The following is an 18,790-nucleotide window of genomic DNA, read 5'->3' as shown; positions in this document are numbered from 1 at the left end:
AAGAATAATTTCAAATAATAATTATTTATTTTAAAATATAAGAACTTAATTATATAAGATCAATTTAAAATAAGTTATTGTTAATAAGTTTTAATAAGGATACTGCCTTATTGTCTCCATGCCATAGGTAGATCCAAAATTTTATGTGTTCTTACCCTGTTACAAAGAATCATAGATATAGATTAAATAAAAGTACAAGACAATAATTATATAAAAATGGCTAATTCCAATGGTAATAATATTTATTTTTTAAAAAAATTATTTAATTTTTATTTTATATTCTTAAGGTGAATATAAAAATTTTAAAAGCTAATGGAAAAGGGACAAAGAAAAGAGCTAGGCAAGGTACTTGTGACTATTAAGAGAAAAAACTTTAAAAAGAAAAAAGAAAAACATGGCTGAATTCTTGGTGATCCTATAATGATAATCAAGCATATATATATATATATATATATGTATATACAACCCCATTTTCTAATTATATCAGATAAGATTCTCACTAAATTCAATAAAAATAAATAAACTTAAGAAATTGTCAACACGTATACGTATGATAACTAATTAAATAATTTAAATAGCAGACTATACCAATAATTATCTCATTCTTATCCTAACAGACTTCATCTCTTTCTTTCTATACTCCCCATGCATTTTTATATCTTATATTTTCTCAAGCACAATAATCACGAGGTATTGCTACTTATGACAAACACTAATTTGGTAATCCTCTTGTCTTCTAAGAGTAAAAAAATTAAAATCAAAATTAAATCTTATTTATAAATTTAATATATATATACATCAAACTGATAAATAATTATTAGTTTTTAATATAATTAAAATATAAAATATTTATATATACGTGTCACCCTCTTACTATAATGATGCATATCTAAAAAGATAAGATTTTTTTTTTAATTTAAATACAATTTGGAAGTTAATATATAGAAAGTGATAATTACATGTCCAAATTCTAGAAGAAAAAAAAAAGTCATAAGCACTAAAAACATTACACATATAATTGATTTGTACTATTATAAGGTTTCATAATATAATTTTAAGGCAAAGTCTTGGCTATTGATGACTGGGTCGCATGCCCAATAGATCCATATTTTCTATATGATCATTGATTTGCATGTTTTTATTGTTTTTTCTCCCCTTATAATAACAATGGTGTCGGCTAGGTGACTGGTAAAATTGGGCAGAGAAAAATGCTGTTGTCTCCCAACAGTAATGCCGACGTTGGCATTTCTGTCACCATGACAAAAAAAAAAAAAAGTAATTCTGACAAAAAAAGTTACCAGCCATGAAAAATAAGATTTGAATATATAGACCCGAATTAAATGACAGAGGAGGCATCTTTAAATTTGTTTAAAAGTGTGAATCAAATATACAAATTTAAGGAAAAAAAAACGTGATTGAATTATTTCAAATTGCTTGATTATGTGTATTTAAAGATTAATTTATAATAAAATTATTTTCTTTATAAATATTATTAATCATGCTAACAGAATAGTGAATTATAATTTGATATAGAAAATACTCTATTCAATAATACTAAATCACATATAAGTATTTATTAATTGATAATTTAAATGACGGAATTAAATTTTTTTTACTATTTATGTAGAATGAGAAAAATCAATACTCACGTAATAAAGAATTATATAAAATCTTTACAAAAAAATTCAATATTTTGTAATAAAATATTATAAAGTTCTTTAAGAAAATAATAATAGTTACCTATTAAATTAATTAAATATAAAATAAGAAGAAAATGTACGACCACTGATAAAAGATAGTCAAGGTTCATTTTCTGACGAAGAATAAGAAAAATGAGGAAATTGGATAGACTATTAATTGAGATGGAAACAAAGAGTCCAAAAAATGTTGTTAATTGTACTGAGAGGTTCATGTGATAATTGTTTAAAAGGAGGATGTCCAATTGACCAAAATATCCAAATCCATATTGAAGAATTGAGATGGGGCACGATAGGAATACTTTTTGGAAGAGCATACATAATTCAACTACGCGTCAGGAAATTTTTGCCATTGACCACTGTCTCCGGAACATCTTATTTTGTTAAGGCTAAATTTAGAAAACAATTATTTAATTTAAAGACTATTTAAATGAAGTCCACAAATAAGAAATTCAACCAACAATCGTTCAATATTATATTTATTATATTAAACTTTTTATTTTATTTCTTACCATTATATTAATGTTTTCAGAATTTTCATTGTTTAACTCTCTTAATAAGTCATAAATATATTTAATATAAATATAGTGATTATTAAAAGTAAAAAATAAATTTATAGAATATTTTTAACTAAAATATTATTGCTTTTTTTTAATTACAACATATTAATTTAGTTTATAGAGTACTTTGAGAACTTTAAAATAATATTTATTTTATATCATGAATTATATTAGAAATAAAAGGATATATTTATAATATAAACTTTTAATATAAGATCTATGCATATAGATATTTTACTAGATAAAATAAATATAGATTTTATATATTTTTAATATCAAATAAATAATTTAAGTAACTAAAAGTTTTCAAAAGAAGTAACAAGTTTTGTTTTGTGTTAAAGTAAAGATTTTTAGTTTGACCTTAATAAAATAGGGAGTGGTAATATCTCTGTCCTATCTGCACATCTTTTTATGGTTTCAATTTTTGATGTGTTTGGTAGAAATTTATTAGCAATTGCGATCACTGTAATTGATAGCTAGTGATTGATAAATTAAATTATTTAGTAGAATTTTATTAGTGGTTGTTGTTAGTATGTTGAATAACCATTGAAGATGTAATTTATTGTTAAATATATATTTTTTATTTTATTATATTATATTTAATAATTTAAATTAATAAAAATAATTTATAATGATTAAAAATATTATAGTTGATTTTTTTATAGCTCAATTGTATTTATTATTAAAAATATTTATAAGAATTATTTTAAAAGTAAAAATCTAAATTTAAATTTTACTAATAAAAATTTCTAATTTCAAATATTATAATTTTAAATATTATAATTATTTAACTATTAAGAATAATTTTAAAATAATAATTAATTATTTTAAAATATAAAAAATTTAATTATATGGAATCAATTTAAAATAAGTTACTATTAATAAATTTTAAAAAGATAATAGTGTTCAAATAAATAAAAAAAATCAAATCAACTATCAACTGATAAAAAAAAGTTATAAAATAAAACTGATATAATTAGCAGCTGGTTTGGACTAAATCAACTATTAGCAATTATTTTTTAAATATTTATCAAACGCTTTAATATAGCTATTCAGTGAGAAACATTTACCAACTGCATCAAATCTCTGAACCAAATACTCTCTAGTTTCAACTTTGAGTCCATATATTTCAAACTACATATTTCTTTTTAATGAGAATTTTTGTATTAAAACAAGACAATCTTTATTTTAAAGAATCAAATCATTGAGTAAATATTAAAGATATTTTAATTATATTAAACTTTAATTACATATAACGAAATATTATAATAATCAAAATAATTTAAAAATAACAATTGATTCAATGTCATATGTACATGACACTAGTGTCATACATATTTTCGAACCATTAAATTATTATTTTAATTATAACTATTAAATAAAAAATTTATTCATAGAATAATAAATTGCTATTTTTTACTGATTATAACATAGATTAAAAATTTAATAATATTTATATTTTATTTCATCGATTATATATAATTTTCTTAAAAATATCAATTTTATTTTTTTATAATAAAATTCAGTAATTTTTTAAAGATAAAATTCTTATGATAACAATATCACGTGACACCAAATAATAAGCCATTAAAAATGCATACATTCATAAAATTTATAAAATCTTATATGAAATTACAAAAGATATAAAAGAATTTATTATTTTTTTATAAGAAAACAATAATTTATGCGATTACAAAAATTTGTATTGTTTTTCATAATTATTGAGTTAGGCAACAACAATTATTTTTCATAAAATCATAACTTTTTAAAGTAATAAGAGTTACAAAAATATTATTCTAATTTATAAAAAAGTGATCTCTCGCTCTTATTTTTCCATTGGTTTACCAATTGTTTTATAAATAATGGACTTGCACAAAAATAGTAATCTTTTTATTATATGGGAATTTATTTTGCCATTAAGTAGTATTAAGAATAATAATTTTAATTGTGAGAAGGTATAGAAAAGAAATAAAATTTGTAAAGATGATCTCAAGGAATTTGGGGGAGCAGTCTTCGGTGTGAAGAATATTGAACTGAGATGAAGTTACGTATATCTTGAACGAACAAACAGGGGAGAGTGAGAGATAACTACTTTTGACACTCTTCATTTGATGTATTTATAAGCATAAAACAAAATAATGGTTAGTGAAAAGAATTCAATACCTGGATTACCCTTCAGAAAAAAGTGCAAGTCAAAAGGACGGAGTTCCCATGTGCGATTTGAATGGAGAGTCCAACCCATATCAACATTTCATTATTCAGATTTGGCTCCCTATTTATTTAGAATATTAATATTTTTAACATTAGGTTTGTTCTTATTATATAAATAAGGATATAAAAATAATAATAAATTTTATTAATTATAAAAAATAATAAGCTCAAATTTTTAAAAGAACTAAATAAAAATATTTTACTCTGTTAAAGATAAAATAACAAAAAGACTCAACATCTAATGGAATAAATACCTTTAAAAGCTACTATTATATCTTCAAATAAAGAAAACTTTCATTGCTACTATTTGGCTGCTGGAAAATAACCATTTTAAAAAATAACCTGAAAAATAATGAGTGAAAATTTAAAATAAATTTTACATAAATTATGGAAAGAAATACAATGGTTAAATATAAAATTTATATTTTAATTTACAAGAGGTTTATTTAATTTTATTTTTATCATCAATATATAACATTAATTCTGATATTATAAATATCTTATTTTATTATTATAGATAACATATATTATTTATAACACGTATAAAATTTATTAACCTATCAAACTTGAATTTTTATTTTTTCAAGATGGACTTAAGTTTTTAGCGAGTTAAAAAAAAAGAAAGTCAAAATCATAGGTTAAACAGCGAGTGAAGCTCAAATGCTTCACATTGTTTTACACCCCTGTACATCATACATTAGATATTGATTAATTGTTTAATGGGTACATAGCCAAGTTGGTAACCAGTTATAATCAGTGTGGGAAAAAGGAGAAACGATCAGTGATATTAAAGGTCAAGATCAAGAAGAAAATCAATGATTTGTGACTACTCTACCAATAACACACAAGTGAACATGCATTAACTATTTATTTAATTGTTTCCTATAGTTGCATTGCATCGCCAGCAGGCCATTGCAGCATCTAGCTTAATATTAGTTGCTTTCTTATTATTACATATGATGATATATGAACGTACGATTACAATATTATTTTCTTCTAAAGAACTCTTCCATACATAACAACTTGTCCAAAGAACAAAAAAATGGCAATAAAGAATTTGTCGAACGTGTATCACGTGGTTCTGCCAAGAAGAATGATCTGGAAATTTTATAAGTAGGGGAAGCCAGAGAATAATAGAGCATACATGAATGCTTTGTTATAGTTATACAGTCCATAATTGATGCCAATTATACCTATAAATTTGTTGATTCTCCTTGCTCACCCTGTCTCAAAGATAGTAGTGAACTCTTTAGTGAGAAAAAAGGGTGAAGGAAGTAGCGATCAGAAACCAAAAGCCATGGATGCAACTACTGATCATAATACTACCAGTAACTATATGAACGTTCCTCCTAACTTCTTGATAGTGAACCCAAATAAAGGAAGGAAAAGAGACATATTCAAGTACCTGTTGAAGAAAGATGTGAAGAGTGGAATGAGTTTCCTGGACAGTTCAGAGGAAGGAGTTAAGGGTGGTGCAGCTGTTGATCATAGGTGGATTTTATTGGTTTCCATTATTATTCGCAGGGTTCTTGCCCTTATTGCAACGCCATTGAAGTACTTTGGTTTTGTCGTTGATTTCTTTCTCAACCTCCTTTCCCAGAATGGTGGATTCTCTGGCATACTCAACAATTTTCTCCATGGTATCCATTCCAAATCCTTCCGCTAATGAACTTTCAATCTCAAAATTTATACTTACATTTCAAGTTTTGATTATGGCTAATAATTATTATTTTCATGTATTACTTACTTCTTTTTCAAAGTTGTAGACTAATTTGGTTTACACTATATTCAAAAGAAATCTTTGATATAATATTGATGATCAACTTTTTATGACTATACATCAAACTATTGATATTAAAATTTGAAAATTAAAATAAAACCACTAATATTTTAAGTAAGTCATGTTTGCCTCGTGCATTATAAAAAAAGAGGGCTTTTGCCGGGAAACATTTCCCTTAAAAGTCACGAATTGGTCGCCAAATGATTTAGTAGCGAATTAGGAAATCCCTAGAGATCCGCTGCTAAAACAACGCGTCGTGTTAGAAAGAGTAAGAATAGTCAATATTGGTTAACAAGTTAGACAACCCTAGTTGCTAATTAGTAAGCACAAGCAAAGGAGAAACAAACAAAACCATAAAGCTTTTGTTAAATTTGTCAAACAATTATTCTGAGTTATATGAATATCAAAGTTATTTGAAGTGTCTAGAATAGTTATTGGTTATTTATTGTTGAATCTAAAATTTGCAGGCAAACTGAAGATACCCATGAGAGGCACAGAACATTTTATAAGCACAATTGGGCACTTAGATGGGCGAATAGACTTATACCGAAGTACAATCTTGGCAGAGAAAGTAGATGATTCCGTTGCTAATGATGCGAACATAAGATCAGAATTGGGTAACCGATATCTGATGGACCTTTGTATTATGGCATCTAAGCTTGTTTATGAGAACGAGAAAGTTGTTAAAAACGTTGTCGACCATCACTGGAAGGCAAGCTTCAATTTCCCTAAATTCCCTCTCTTTCTCTAATCATTTCTGATATGCACACTCATTCAAATTAATTTTGTCAACAACAGATGCATTTTCTGGCCTTCTACAACTGCTGGAATGGTGAGGAAACACAATTCTTTCAATACCCAATTCTTATATATATATTTTTTCTCGCCTCATGGTTTTAATAGCTTTTTTTTTTTTTGTTAAATATATATTTGATGTATAGAAAACCAAAAGGAAAGCAATACCCAAGTGCTCATGTTATCTGACAAGCCTAAAGATGCCAATTTGATAGTGATCAGCTTTAGAGGAACAGAACCATTCAATGCACAGGACTGGAGTACTGATTTTGATTTCTCTTGGTATGAAATCCCAAAAGTTGGAAAGATCCATATCGGATTCTTAGAAGCTTTAGGTTTGGGGAATAGAGGTGATGCTACTACTTTCCAGACTTACCTTCAGAGGAAACATACAAAAGGTTTCCTCCATCTAAACGGGGATCATTCAGAAGGTACAATGATAGAGTGGGCAAAGAAGAGTGCTTACTATGCTGTACTGTTGAAGCTGAAGAGTTTACTGAAAGAGCACAAGCATGCAAAATTTGTGGTCACTGGACATAGCTTAGGTGGAGCGCTGGCTATACTGTTCCCATCCGTGCTAGTGATACAGGAGGAGACTGAGATACTGCAGAGGTTGTTAAATATATACACATTTGGGCAGCCAAGGATTGGCGATGTGCAGCTTGGGAAGTTCATGGAATCCTACCTGAATTATCCAGTTACTAGATATTTCAGGGTTGTTTATTGCAATGACATGGTGCCTAGAGTGCCTTTTGATGACAAGATCTTCGCTTTCAAGCATTTCGGAAATTGCCTTTACTTTGATAGCCGCTACTTTGGCCGAGTATGTACTTTTTTCCTTTTCATTTAAAGAATAGTAGGGTAAGACTGTCAGGATGAACTCTTAACTTTCTGATTTACAGAGCAAGCACTTGCATATTGGACCCAATTATTTTATTTTTTGAACTTTTCGCTTTATTTACATGAATTAATTTTTCTTTTTCTTTTCTGTTGTTTTTGCGTTTGAAGCTTATGGATGAGGAGCCGAACAGAAATTACTTTGGATTGAGACATATAATCCCAATGCGCCTGAATGCGATATGGGAGGTGTTGAGAAGTTTTATAATAAGCCATACACATGGAGCAGATTACCAGGAGAGTTGGTTCTGCACATTTTTCAGGGTCATGGGACTGGTGCTTCCTGGTGTTGCTGCTCATAGTCCTATTGATTATGTTAATTCAGTAAGGCTTGGAAGGGAAAGGGTAGCTCCATTGGCGTCATTGAAAAGCTTTGCTCGCAAATTATAAGATGTGGTTACAGTCCTTTTCTTCATCAAGAGGTCAAAAGATCGTTGGTTGGAAATATTTGCCACCAAGGGAAAATAACAATATAGTACTAGTATAACATTGTCTAGCAAAGTTATTTATCTTACAACTTTTCATATGTAAGCTTGTTGCATAGAATAAAACTAATCACATTACTTCTTCAACAAAAAACTTATTATCACCACAAGCCTATCCAACGCAGAAAAGAATATGAAAAAAAGAATTATCAATTTATGATTTATGATTGATTATTTCAATTAATTTGTTATATTATCTTACTTTCTTAGCCAAAAATATTGAAAATGAATAAATTCTTTTTTTTAGGTACATTATTTTATTACTTTGAAATATCAAATTAATTATTGATTGATATATTCGAACACTATGATTAAATTGTGATAAATGAGAATTTGAATAAATTAAGAATACTAAGGTAATTATTTTTGTTAAAAACTAGAAAAAATAGTGTTAGCTTAAAAACTCGACAAAAATATTTATTTCTATTGAGCTTAATAATTAATATTAAATTTAAGAACTAAATTGGACTTTCTTTTACTGATTAAATCTTTTGACTAGATTGATTAAATGAAGAATCTAATGGAGTGACTTAATTGTAATCACAGTAAAAAATTTAGTGACAATTGAATTCAGTTTTTAAATAAAGGTATCAAAATGTAAATATACTAAAATGATGTATTAAGATGGGCACAAAAACTCTGCCAAAGATTTGTTTAGGAGGAAAACAGACTTACCTATTAATATTTTAAAATTCAATTTATTTAAATAAATAGCTTAATGCTACCTTTATAATCTTTTAAATATTTTTTATTTAATTTAATAAAATATATTTCATTTATTTTAAAATATTTAAGCACTCGAGCATTATATACAAAATAATGCTACACAACTCATTTTTGTTTATTTCAATTTTTATGCAGCTGTAAAACATATAATATTTTTGTTAGATTGTCTCTTATTGTTCTAAAGCTTAGTAAAAATATTATATATTACATCATGTGGATAAGAATTGGAATAAATAATATGATAGATTGTTTAAAAATTAAACATCCTAACATAAAGTTAAATTGTCCATCAAATTACTTTAAAAATTAAACTATTAAAATGACCAATAATTAAAGTTGACATATCCAAACATACATTCAGCCATTTGGCTATAAATTGGAGGGCAATTGTCAGGAATCTTATGCAATTTGGATTTTGTTTTAACCGTACCCAGATAATAAATCAAGCTAATGCGCAGATATGAGTACCTCATCTTACCACAATGCAGCAAGACACCAGAAATTGCTGTACATAAAGCGTCTGCTGTAATAATTGAAATTTTTTTGTCTAAATTTGATATAATGTCTTTATATATATTCTAAATTTATAAATAATTGACGTATATTTATTTATTTTAAATGATATGACAAATTCTCATGGCAGAACAAGTAATGCTTTGGACTTCCGCTCCAAACCATCTATTCATTTAACTTTGCAAAAATCAAATAAGTGAAAAATTAACTATGTCAAGTAATTTTATTACATTGGAATTTACCAAATTCTTACACGAAAATCTTTGCAACTTAAAAAGAACAAGAATCTCCAAATCTCGAAACAAATAGTCCCCCTATCCGGATGAGGAAAAAAGAAAAGCCAATTGCATGCAATACAAACTATGAAACACCATGAGTTTATACTCTCTTGAGAGTAACTCCTTTGACTCTTGAAGCTCAAAAGAATTTAATCACCAATGCCATTCCAAAGGACTGTCGAATAACAAATTTTAATTCTTTTGGCAGATTAAACTTGTAATTTATCTTCGAAGATGCTGCTGCCAGGTTTTGCTTCCACTAGAAAATTGGAAGATACAATGTTTATTTATGTTGTGGGTTTAGACTGTATGAGCCCCTTGGATCACATTCAAGTCCAAATTCTTAAGCCTCACTACTGATTCAACATGTCCTCTCAAGGTATGAATCTCGCCAAGCCTGCAGAGTTGGAAGGTCTTTTGCTTAGCATGAATCCGAATTGTGAAAGAAAATCGAGTAAGGAGTTACTGGAAAGAAGCAAAGAATGAATAAAAGGGTCCAAATACCTGGCGATTTCAGCGCGCCGCCTGGCCTGTTCAGCAATCAAAGTAGATCTGGATCTCTTATTGTTGGGTACTTCCTGGTGGGCATCCTCCAAGCCTTGTAGACTTCTCTGAGAACGAACCCACTTAGCTTCCCTATCTTCCTTTCCATAATCTTTCTTTGAAGTGAAAGCAGTCTGTTCGAAAACAGGAGGAAATCATCGAAGTGTCATTTCAAGAAAAGACATTATAATGATTGAGTACTGTAACCCCAATTGCAACAGCACTAACCTTTCTGTCAAATACAAGACTCCATGGCTGTCCGCTCAAGGCGTAACGAACTGCAAACTTGATAAAATCCAGGGGTACGTAGAAGATTAAACTGTACAACCATATAACACCAGCCCATCCCCACCCAATGCCACTAAAATCAGCAAACCCAATATGTGCATAGACTGCAATTATGGTTGCCACCTGCACATGGAGAAGAAGAGAACATAAGGTCAAAAACAATTAATCTCTTAGATCAAAGGCTTAATTAGCCAATCTCAGATAAAAAAGGTTTACCAGTTGAGCCACCACAAATGCACACATCAAGAGAACTCCAGGCCTCTCCAAGAACGAAAAACTCTGACTACGCGTAACGAAAATGAGAGCCTGGCTGATGATGCTGACATGCAGATATACAGCAGCAGCAACTTCTTCTTTGTTATCTGCTATATTTCTCACTTGGAAGGTTCTCTGCATTCGTTTGGATGATTGTTGAAGTAAGAAAATCCGTTGCAGGAACACAATTAATTTATATTGCAACATTTAAAGAGAGATTATAGTCTAAATTTTATACCTCAAAGAAATTAGTGCTAGTCACAGCCCAGTAGAACAGGACAGTAATTAAGGCTAAATATGTCCCAATGACAACTCCAGTTGCAAAGATTTCAGGTAGCTTCCAACTGTCTGGCATTGGCGATGGCTTAACTCGATCTTGGGAAATAGTCATGATAGTCCCTAATTTTAGAAACAGAAAAAAAAAAATCATCCAATGATCTTCGGAAATAGTCATGACAACTGAATATCAATCAGAAGTATGGCGGCTTGTACAGTATAGCTGTTTTCATCCAATAGTCTCTCACTTAGTTTTGATATTTGATCACTGTTAACTGGAAAAGAATAGGGTAAGGCTTCCCTGGTTTGGAAATCTTACCATCGTTAAGAATTGCTATAATCAGAACCATGAAAGGTGGGAAGTCGAATTCCCATATTAAGGCTAAAAGCATAAATCCAAGCTGCATAGAAATTAAAACTGAATCAAAACAAAAGCAAAAAGTCCTACATGTAGCTTCTGTTTCGTGAAATTAAACGTAGCGGTTCAAGTTTACAAGCAAGCTCAGCTTACCACAATACGAATGGTAATGGAGACGGCATATATCTGCACATTGCATACAGTATTATCAGTAGCCAACCACCAAAGAAAGAAAAGCCGGTAAGCTAGTGAATATGGAGGAGTGAGATTTTTCTACAAATTTCAAGATGATAATTATGGCTTTTTTGTAAATCTGTCAAGGAGTTGTGACAGGACTTGCTGTCAGACTTGTTCAAATCATCAAATATGTTCTTTATGTCCTATTTTTGTATTTTGTTCTGTTCATTGTAAAACTTCCATAGTAGGAAAGAAACTCTGGAAGGTACTAATGTATTTAGAGGAATTCCAAAATTTATTTATTGGAAAAGGTTGATACTTAACCGTATAGTTCTTCATTCTTTGGAATATAGCTCTGCTAGTTAAGACAGCACTGACGATCACACTTAAGCCAGGCTCAGTTAAGACTATATCAGAAGCACTTCTTGCAGCATCCGTAGAATCTGCCACTGCTATACCAATATCTGCTTTCTTCAAGGCAGGAGCATCATTCACACCATCCCCAGTCATCCCGACCACATGCTGCCTTTCTTGTAGGATTCTAACAATTTCGTATTTATGTTCTGAAAGTTTCAGAATAGTAATAAGTAGAAGAGCCTAGAGAAGGTGAGATGTAAGCAAAGGCACAAAAATCTACCAGTATAAACATTCAGGACAAAAAATAAAAGCTACATTTGACATTCTGTCATAATCTAGTCTATCTGAACTTGCTTAAGAATCAAGATAGAGGTATTGAGCTCATAATTCAATTACCAGGAAATACGCCAGCAAAGCCATCTGCCTTCTCAATGAGCTCATCCACTGGAAGAGCTTCAGTTTCACTCTTTTCCCGGCCTAACAGCGATGAAGAAGGATACATGTTTGTTCCCATTCCCAGTCGCCTTCCTGTTTCCTTTGCAATTGCAAGCTGATCACCTACATTAGCACATTAACATTTTAGTCTTTTTTTTTTTTCCTTTTTAATTTCTGCCAAGATCACCCATAGTAGCATCAAGAACAATATTAACGACTATTAAATGTGTACAAGCTCTTCGTGTATAACCAGAAATCTTCAAGTACCTGTAATCATCTTAACATTAACCCCAAGGTTAAGTGCGCGGCGGATGGTCTCAGCACTATCATGTCTTGGAGGATCAAACAAGGGCAACAACCCACAAAATGTCCAAGGACCTCCAGGACTTTCCTTACTCTTTTCAGGTACTTCCTGCAAGGATTGTTATATGAAATGAATTACATCAGAAAGATGCCTTCAGTCCCTGAAAGAAAAACTTCTTGATTTTCTTTTTTTTTTTTTTTTTTCTTTCTAAAAATGAGATCTCAAATCATGGTCATGTTTTCTTCTCACCAGGCCCAACCAGTATGAACTAGGGAAAGAGAGGTGCAAGCATTATACCTGCATTGCAACTCCAAGTGACCGCAAGCCTCTTTCTGCGAACTTGTCAATGACAGCATGAACCCTTTGAGCAATCCGATCTTTCTCTTTGGATAGATTTAGTATCTGGTATAATGGAAAAAGGCAAGAGAAACTTAAATTTTGGTACTCCAATAATAAATTGGACACTTAGGCTATTGCTTATCAAATGTAGAATGGATTTCATTGTTCTATGTGAGGATTCTGAAGTTCAGTAAATACCTGTTCAGGAGCTCCTTTGGTGGCACGATACCAGTTATTGTTAGAATCAATGTATGTAATTGCAGTACGTTTGTCCACTGGATTGAAAGGCAGAAAATGCACTTCCTTAATGTTCGCGCGTGCCTGTAGACAAGAAGGTGAAATCATTCTTTCTTCTTTTAAATTTATATTTCTAACAAAGGAACAATGACTTGTCTATTGTCTTTACCTCTTTTGGATCAGCAAGCATGTTAACAATGGCTGCATCAATAGCATCCTGATTCTCAAGTCTGGATGCTCTTGCTGCAAGCAATACTATCATTTCTTTGTCCATTTCCTTGTTAAAAACCTGATTTGAGATGTAAGTTCAATCATTAAACTTATCTAACAAATGAGGCAACAAAAGTAGCAGCGTGATCTTAGGGTCTAGAAGATATCTAATGGTATCAGAATGTAGAAACCCAGATTTTTAACATGTAAAATCTGATGAAGAAAAAACTGAGTTTGGGAACTAATGTACTCTTATAATCTGTTTTAGAATAAGACAATCTGTTTGTGACTAAATGCTCTGTTCAGAAACAGGGTACTCTGCTCAAAAGCAGGGTATTCATGCATGTAGTGTTGCTAGAAATGGTAAAAATATTGCAAGGTATCATATGATAAGGACTAAGATAAAACTGTTTTAAATGGAAAACGAAATATTTATTTTTTACCTCGATGAGGTTTCGATCAACAGTGAGGCGATTCAAGGTGAGAGTTCCAGTTTTGTCACTGCAAAGAACGTCCATTCCTGCCATTTCTTCAATTGCAGTCATCCTCTTCGTGATAGCACCCTTATAAATTTAAAAATAAAGAAAGGAGGTTCAAATATGGTAGCATTCAAACACTAGAATTACAAGCTATGAAACAATCAGTATTTTAAATGAATTTTAGCAGTAAGATATGCAACCTGTTGAGAAAGACGATGAGAACCAATGGCGAGTGTAACAGACAACACTGTTGGCATAGCTATAGGTATTCCTCCAATCAAGAGAACAAGGAGATTGTTGATCCCATCTCTATATGAACGACGCTGAACTGGGTACATGATAATAATTTCAAGAACCATGCCTACTGCTATAGAACAAATGCAGAAGTTCCCAATGGCAGTAAGAACCTGTCACAACAAAAATTAATCAAAGAAGTTCTGAAAACTGCAAATACTAAAGATTGTCATTATGCAATATTTGCAGAATTGTTTTTGCGTGTGTTACAATGGATTTAAAGTCATAATAGAATAAGGAATTAGTCTTATTCTCTGACTAAATGATGAATAATTCCGCATAATTACCTTCTGGAAATGTCCGACAACTTCGGTGGAATCCACTAGATGTGCTGCTTTTCCAAAGAAGGTGTTTACTCCAGTTGCTATGACTACAGCTTCAATTTCACCATGCTTACATGTTGAACCAGAAAATACTTCGTCACCTGTCTTTTTGGTGACAGGAAGGGATTCTCCAGTAAGAGCTGACTGCACAGGAAATTCATTACATCATTTTTATGGTCTGAGGTTACCTTGAATTACAGTAATGAACACTAGTAAGTAAATCAATAATGATGATATCCTACATTGATTACGAGTCAAGAGGACTTAAAACTTTATAGGGTTCATTCAATATCACCTCCTTTTCTTTTAGGGGCTTTTTTCTTATAAAGTCACGACTAAGGCTTGGTCCATTGACAGAAAATACTAGGAAAAGAAAAGCACTTGCCTGATCAATTTTTAAGGGATCTCCTTCGAGCAGTCTAGCATCAGCAGGGATGATATCCCCAAGTTTAATGCTAACAATATCTCCCGGTACCAAAACAGCTGCTTCTTGCTCTTTCCATTGTCCATCTCTGAGGACCTGCACAAAGAGATTTTTTCAAGTCAGAATAGCATTCCCACCTAATTTTGCAAGTTAGCTATCAAATAGGCAGCACCATTCCACTTCAGATTTGAATCCAAGAAACCTACTACAGTAAGTAAGCTTCTGCATTACTCATTAATTTTTAGGCACAATATGATTCTTTGGAGTAGGTTTGAACAACAAATTTATCCAAAAAGGTTATTCATGAATAAGCATGATATGATTAATTATAGTAATTGAGTCCGTCAATCAAAAGTACGCACCTTTGTTTTTGGAGCCAAACGTGCCATAAGTGCAGCTGCAGCATTCCCAGCATTATTTTCCTCTATAAAACTAATTGTTGAATTAATTATCAGCAGAATAACAATCCCTACAAAATCCTGCCAATCTGGACCTTGCCCCTGAAATATTATTCCATAGGAAAAGAGATATGAAAGATGCATACAGAATTCTACTCCACGCAGAAGCAGGTAAAGAAAAAAGGAGAAATGTAATGGACATAGTAGAGTAATAATGGTAGTAAGATAAAGTGACTTACACCACCATTAGCAAGGGCAATTGCCATTATAGCTGCAGCTTCCATAACCCATGATAAGGGATTCCACATAAAACCGAGAAACTTCAAGAACTTGTTTTCCTGCATCAGAGAGACTCAAAAACATGCTTATATTTTACTCCTTCTCAAATCCTAGTACACATTAGGCAAAATGCTTCATTCATGTAACGCAATTTCATGTTCAAATTGATTCTTCTACTTGCTTCAGAAGCTAACAAATTGGATATTCTAAAGCTGTACTACTTACAGGCTTCTCTTCAAGTTTGTTCGGGCCAAAAATAGTCAACCGAACTTCAGCATCTTCCGATGAAAGTCCTTGTGGCGAAGTTTTCAGCTGTTGAAACACTTCCTCAAGTGGCAAACGTTCCTATTAAACAGAGTTTCCAAAAGCTCTTAGCGCTACAAAATGGAATGCTTTTTAAAAGGATAATCACATGTTTATCTGATGCTTTCTCAGACTTACCAAGTCAATCCCATCTCGGTTGAAGTTTTCGGGAGCCAGCAATGGTTTATCCAGCTCCTCAGCCATGATTCAAGCCTCAGAATCTGGACCAAAGAACAACAAAGTGTTCCTCATTATATGACAAGGAGTTTGGGTTGCTAGACAATATCACAAATGGTGATAAATTGTACATTAATATAATGAGATCCAAATTTATCTGCCAAATTTTATAATTAAATCTCATCTATATAATTGAGTTGGAATATCTCCAAACACTGTAAGCTCTACCTAACCATTTGGCCTGCCAAATCAAAATTTGGTTGTAGAGAGTCTTCTCTAAGTAGTAATTTGCCTCTACCGAAAATATAACGAACTGTTTCTTTCTTACTACCTATACTAGTCATATCCATATTATCAGCATCGGCATCATGCATGTATGAATCACTCCACTTAAACCTAGTACTAATTAATAAGCATGCTATCATAAACAAGTAATTAACCCAAAAAGATTAAAGACAGATCATTACAAGAAATCCTGCGTTTGGACGGATTTAGTGATGTAAGAAACAAGAATTAACGTGTAAACGTTCATTCATTTATTGATCGACTTACTTTCCTGAAGATAGATGAGAAAGAGAGGAACCCAGAAAAAGAAGAACACTTAATTAAGCTCCCAGTTTCATGTGAGTGCAGTGAAGTGATCAGGAGAGAAAATAAGCTGAGAAGAGAGTAGTGAACTTTAAAATGCTTTAAAAAAGAGTGGTATTAAATACATATGGTGATGATTAGATAGCTGACTGTTTGTTGGCAGTTGATGACAAGCAGCTACTAACCCTAATCTTACTTGTCTCAATCTTGGTACTGCCATTTCTTCTTCAGAAATCTAAAAGGACTAATTTTAAACACCTTTTTGTGTCTTTCCTTATTTTGTTTGAAAGATTAAAGATTTTCTCTACAACTCACCAACAAAACCAAACCACCATACACGCTAGCTAGCTAAGGAAGCAAGAAATGAAGACCGTTTGCTTATAACTACCTTTCTTTAACTGACCCTTTGTAACCTAACGGTCTTCATATGTTTCCCTCCAAAATGTCCAATTGTTTCTTTTTGTTACAAAATTAAAAAAGAAAAATGCCAAATATGGCCCAATTATCTACAACACTTATACTATACTATCCTGGGTTTTTGTATTTACGAGAGGTCTGATCATAGACTGCATGATAAAATATTTATTTTCTTATACCCCTTATAAAGATAAAACCTCACGTAATGTATAAAAGAGATGACTCAAACTTTTCAAAAAAAAAAAAATTACCGCTTAAGTTAAACTTATATAATACCATATTAGTTTAAAATAAATTTAATTAAGCTTATTGTAATTAATGGTTTTTTTTTTTTAATAATAGACGGATGCCTATCATACATCATGAATGGCTGCTGCCATGCTTGTTATTTTCCTTTTGGCAGTATGCCCCATCGGCCGATCTGGGCCTTACCTGATTCCATCATTACATTCTTTTCAGGTATTATAGGGTAAGAAATTTAAGAAAAAATATATACATTACTTGTCAACAACTTGTTATTTGAATGGTTGAATAATGATACCAAAAATAATAAACCCATCAAAGAGGAAACTATATAAAACTTGGTATAGTAGGGTGGTACGGCTAATTAATTTACTTTGTTTTTGGAGCTAAATTGTTAGGTGGAATTTGTGTGTATTGGAGCATAACTGAGTACTGGATGACCCTTTGATCAGTCATCAGAGTTTTTATAATTAATTCTATTAAAATGGTTCGTTGCACTAGTTAATTAAATGTGAGAAATGAATAATTAAGTCAAAAAGATGATTTGATTTGATGCTTTGATAATTGGGATCTGAATTTCTTAGGCGAAATGGGCTTCTTTTAAATATTGGAATATCAGGTTATTTGAAATACTTGAAAATTTGCAATGATAAATGTTTAACATATTACATAGCTTAATTTAAAAAAAGAAAAAAGAAAAACAAAGAACGTATTACAGGGCTTATTTGACAGTTACTTTAATTGATGAATGAATTTTTTGTATTATTTAAATTTTCTAATAAGAAAGACTTCTTTTTCATTGGTAATACCCACTTTTGAAATAGTCCTAACTCATCACTAAGATATGATATTGGTAAACATAATAAAAAAACTACAATATATATATTTATATTGGCTAAGCTACCAATATATTCTTTTTATTTCCATAATATAGTTGATTTCCAACTTATATATGGATTAAGAACATAAACTTTTTTAGTTATGTCATTAAGTTTTAGGACTATTTTTTAAAATACCCTTATTTGATTTTCTATAAAATCTATATTCTTAAAATATAAGGCATGTGATAAAATTTATGTAATTTAATGAAGGGTATTTTTTTCTACAGTTATTTACTAAACTAATAATTATAAAAAATGAATTA

At 30.6% G+C, this 18,790-nt stretch overlaps 2 protein-coding genes across 2 annotated transcripts; one reads left to right on the top strand and one right to left on the bottom strand.

Moving 5' to 3' along the window:
• The first annotated feature begins 5,765 nt into the window (after nt 1–5,765).
• LOC8273042 (uncharacterized) lies at nt 5,766–8,330 on the top strand. Its single transcript, NM_001323736.1, is given in 5 exon segments — nt 5,766–6,108; nt 6,716–6,960; nt 7,047–7,080; nt 7,190–7,866; nt 8,052–8,330. Coding segments are annotated over 5 exon segments (1,578 nt in total).
• A 1,531-nt stretch (nt 8,331–9,861) lies between these two features.
• Nucleotides 9,862–17,092, bottom strand: LOC8273043 (ATPase 10, plasma membrane-type). The gene is made up of 22 exons (XM_048378550.1): nt 16,951–17,092; nt 16,360–16,442; nt 16,144–16,263; nt 15,879–15,977; nt 15,604–15,741; nt 15,203–15,337; nt 14,782–14,961; nt 14,401–14,607; nt 14,165–14,284; nt 13,681–13,800; nt 13,473–13,595; nt 13,233–13,337; nt 12,899–13,043; nt 12,593–12,754; nt 12,164–12,402; nt 11,816–11,848; nt 11,624–11,705; nt 11,267–11,427; nt 10,990–11,163; nt 10,714–10,896; nt 10,447–10,619; nt 9,862–10,339 (listed from the first exon to the last, which is right to left on the bottom strand). Exons 2-22 carry the CDS (start codon nt 16,423–16,425, stop codon nt 10,243–10,245), a joined length of 2,862 nt encoding a protein of 953 aa, XP_048234507.1. The 5' UTR covers nt 16,426–16,442; nt 16,951–17,092; the 3' UTR covers nt 9,862–10,242.
• Nucleotides 17,093–18,790: the final 1,698 nt, after the last annotated feature.

Source organism: Ricinus communis, chromosome 8 (assembly GCF_019578655.1).
Source record: "Ricinus communis isolate WT05 ecotype wild-type chromosome 8, ASM1957865v1, whole genome shotgun sequence".
NCBI classification, from domain to species: Eukaryota; Viridiplantae; Streptophyta; class Magnoliopsida; order Malpighiales; family Euphorbiaceae; genus Ricinus; species Ricinus communis.
This window is presented reverse-complemented; position numbering and strand designations above follow the sequence as displayed.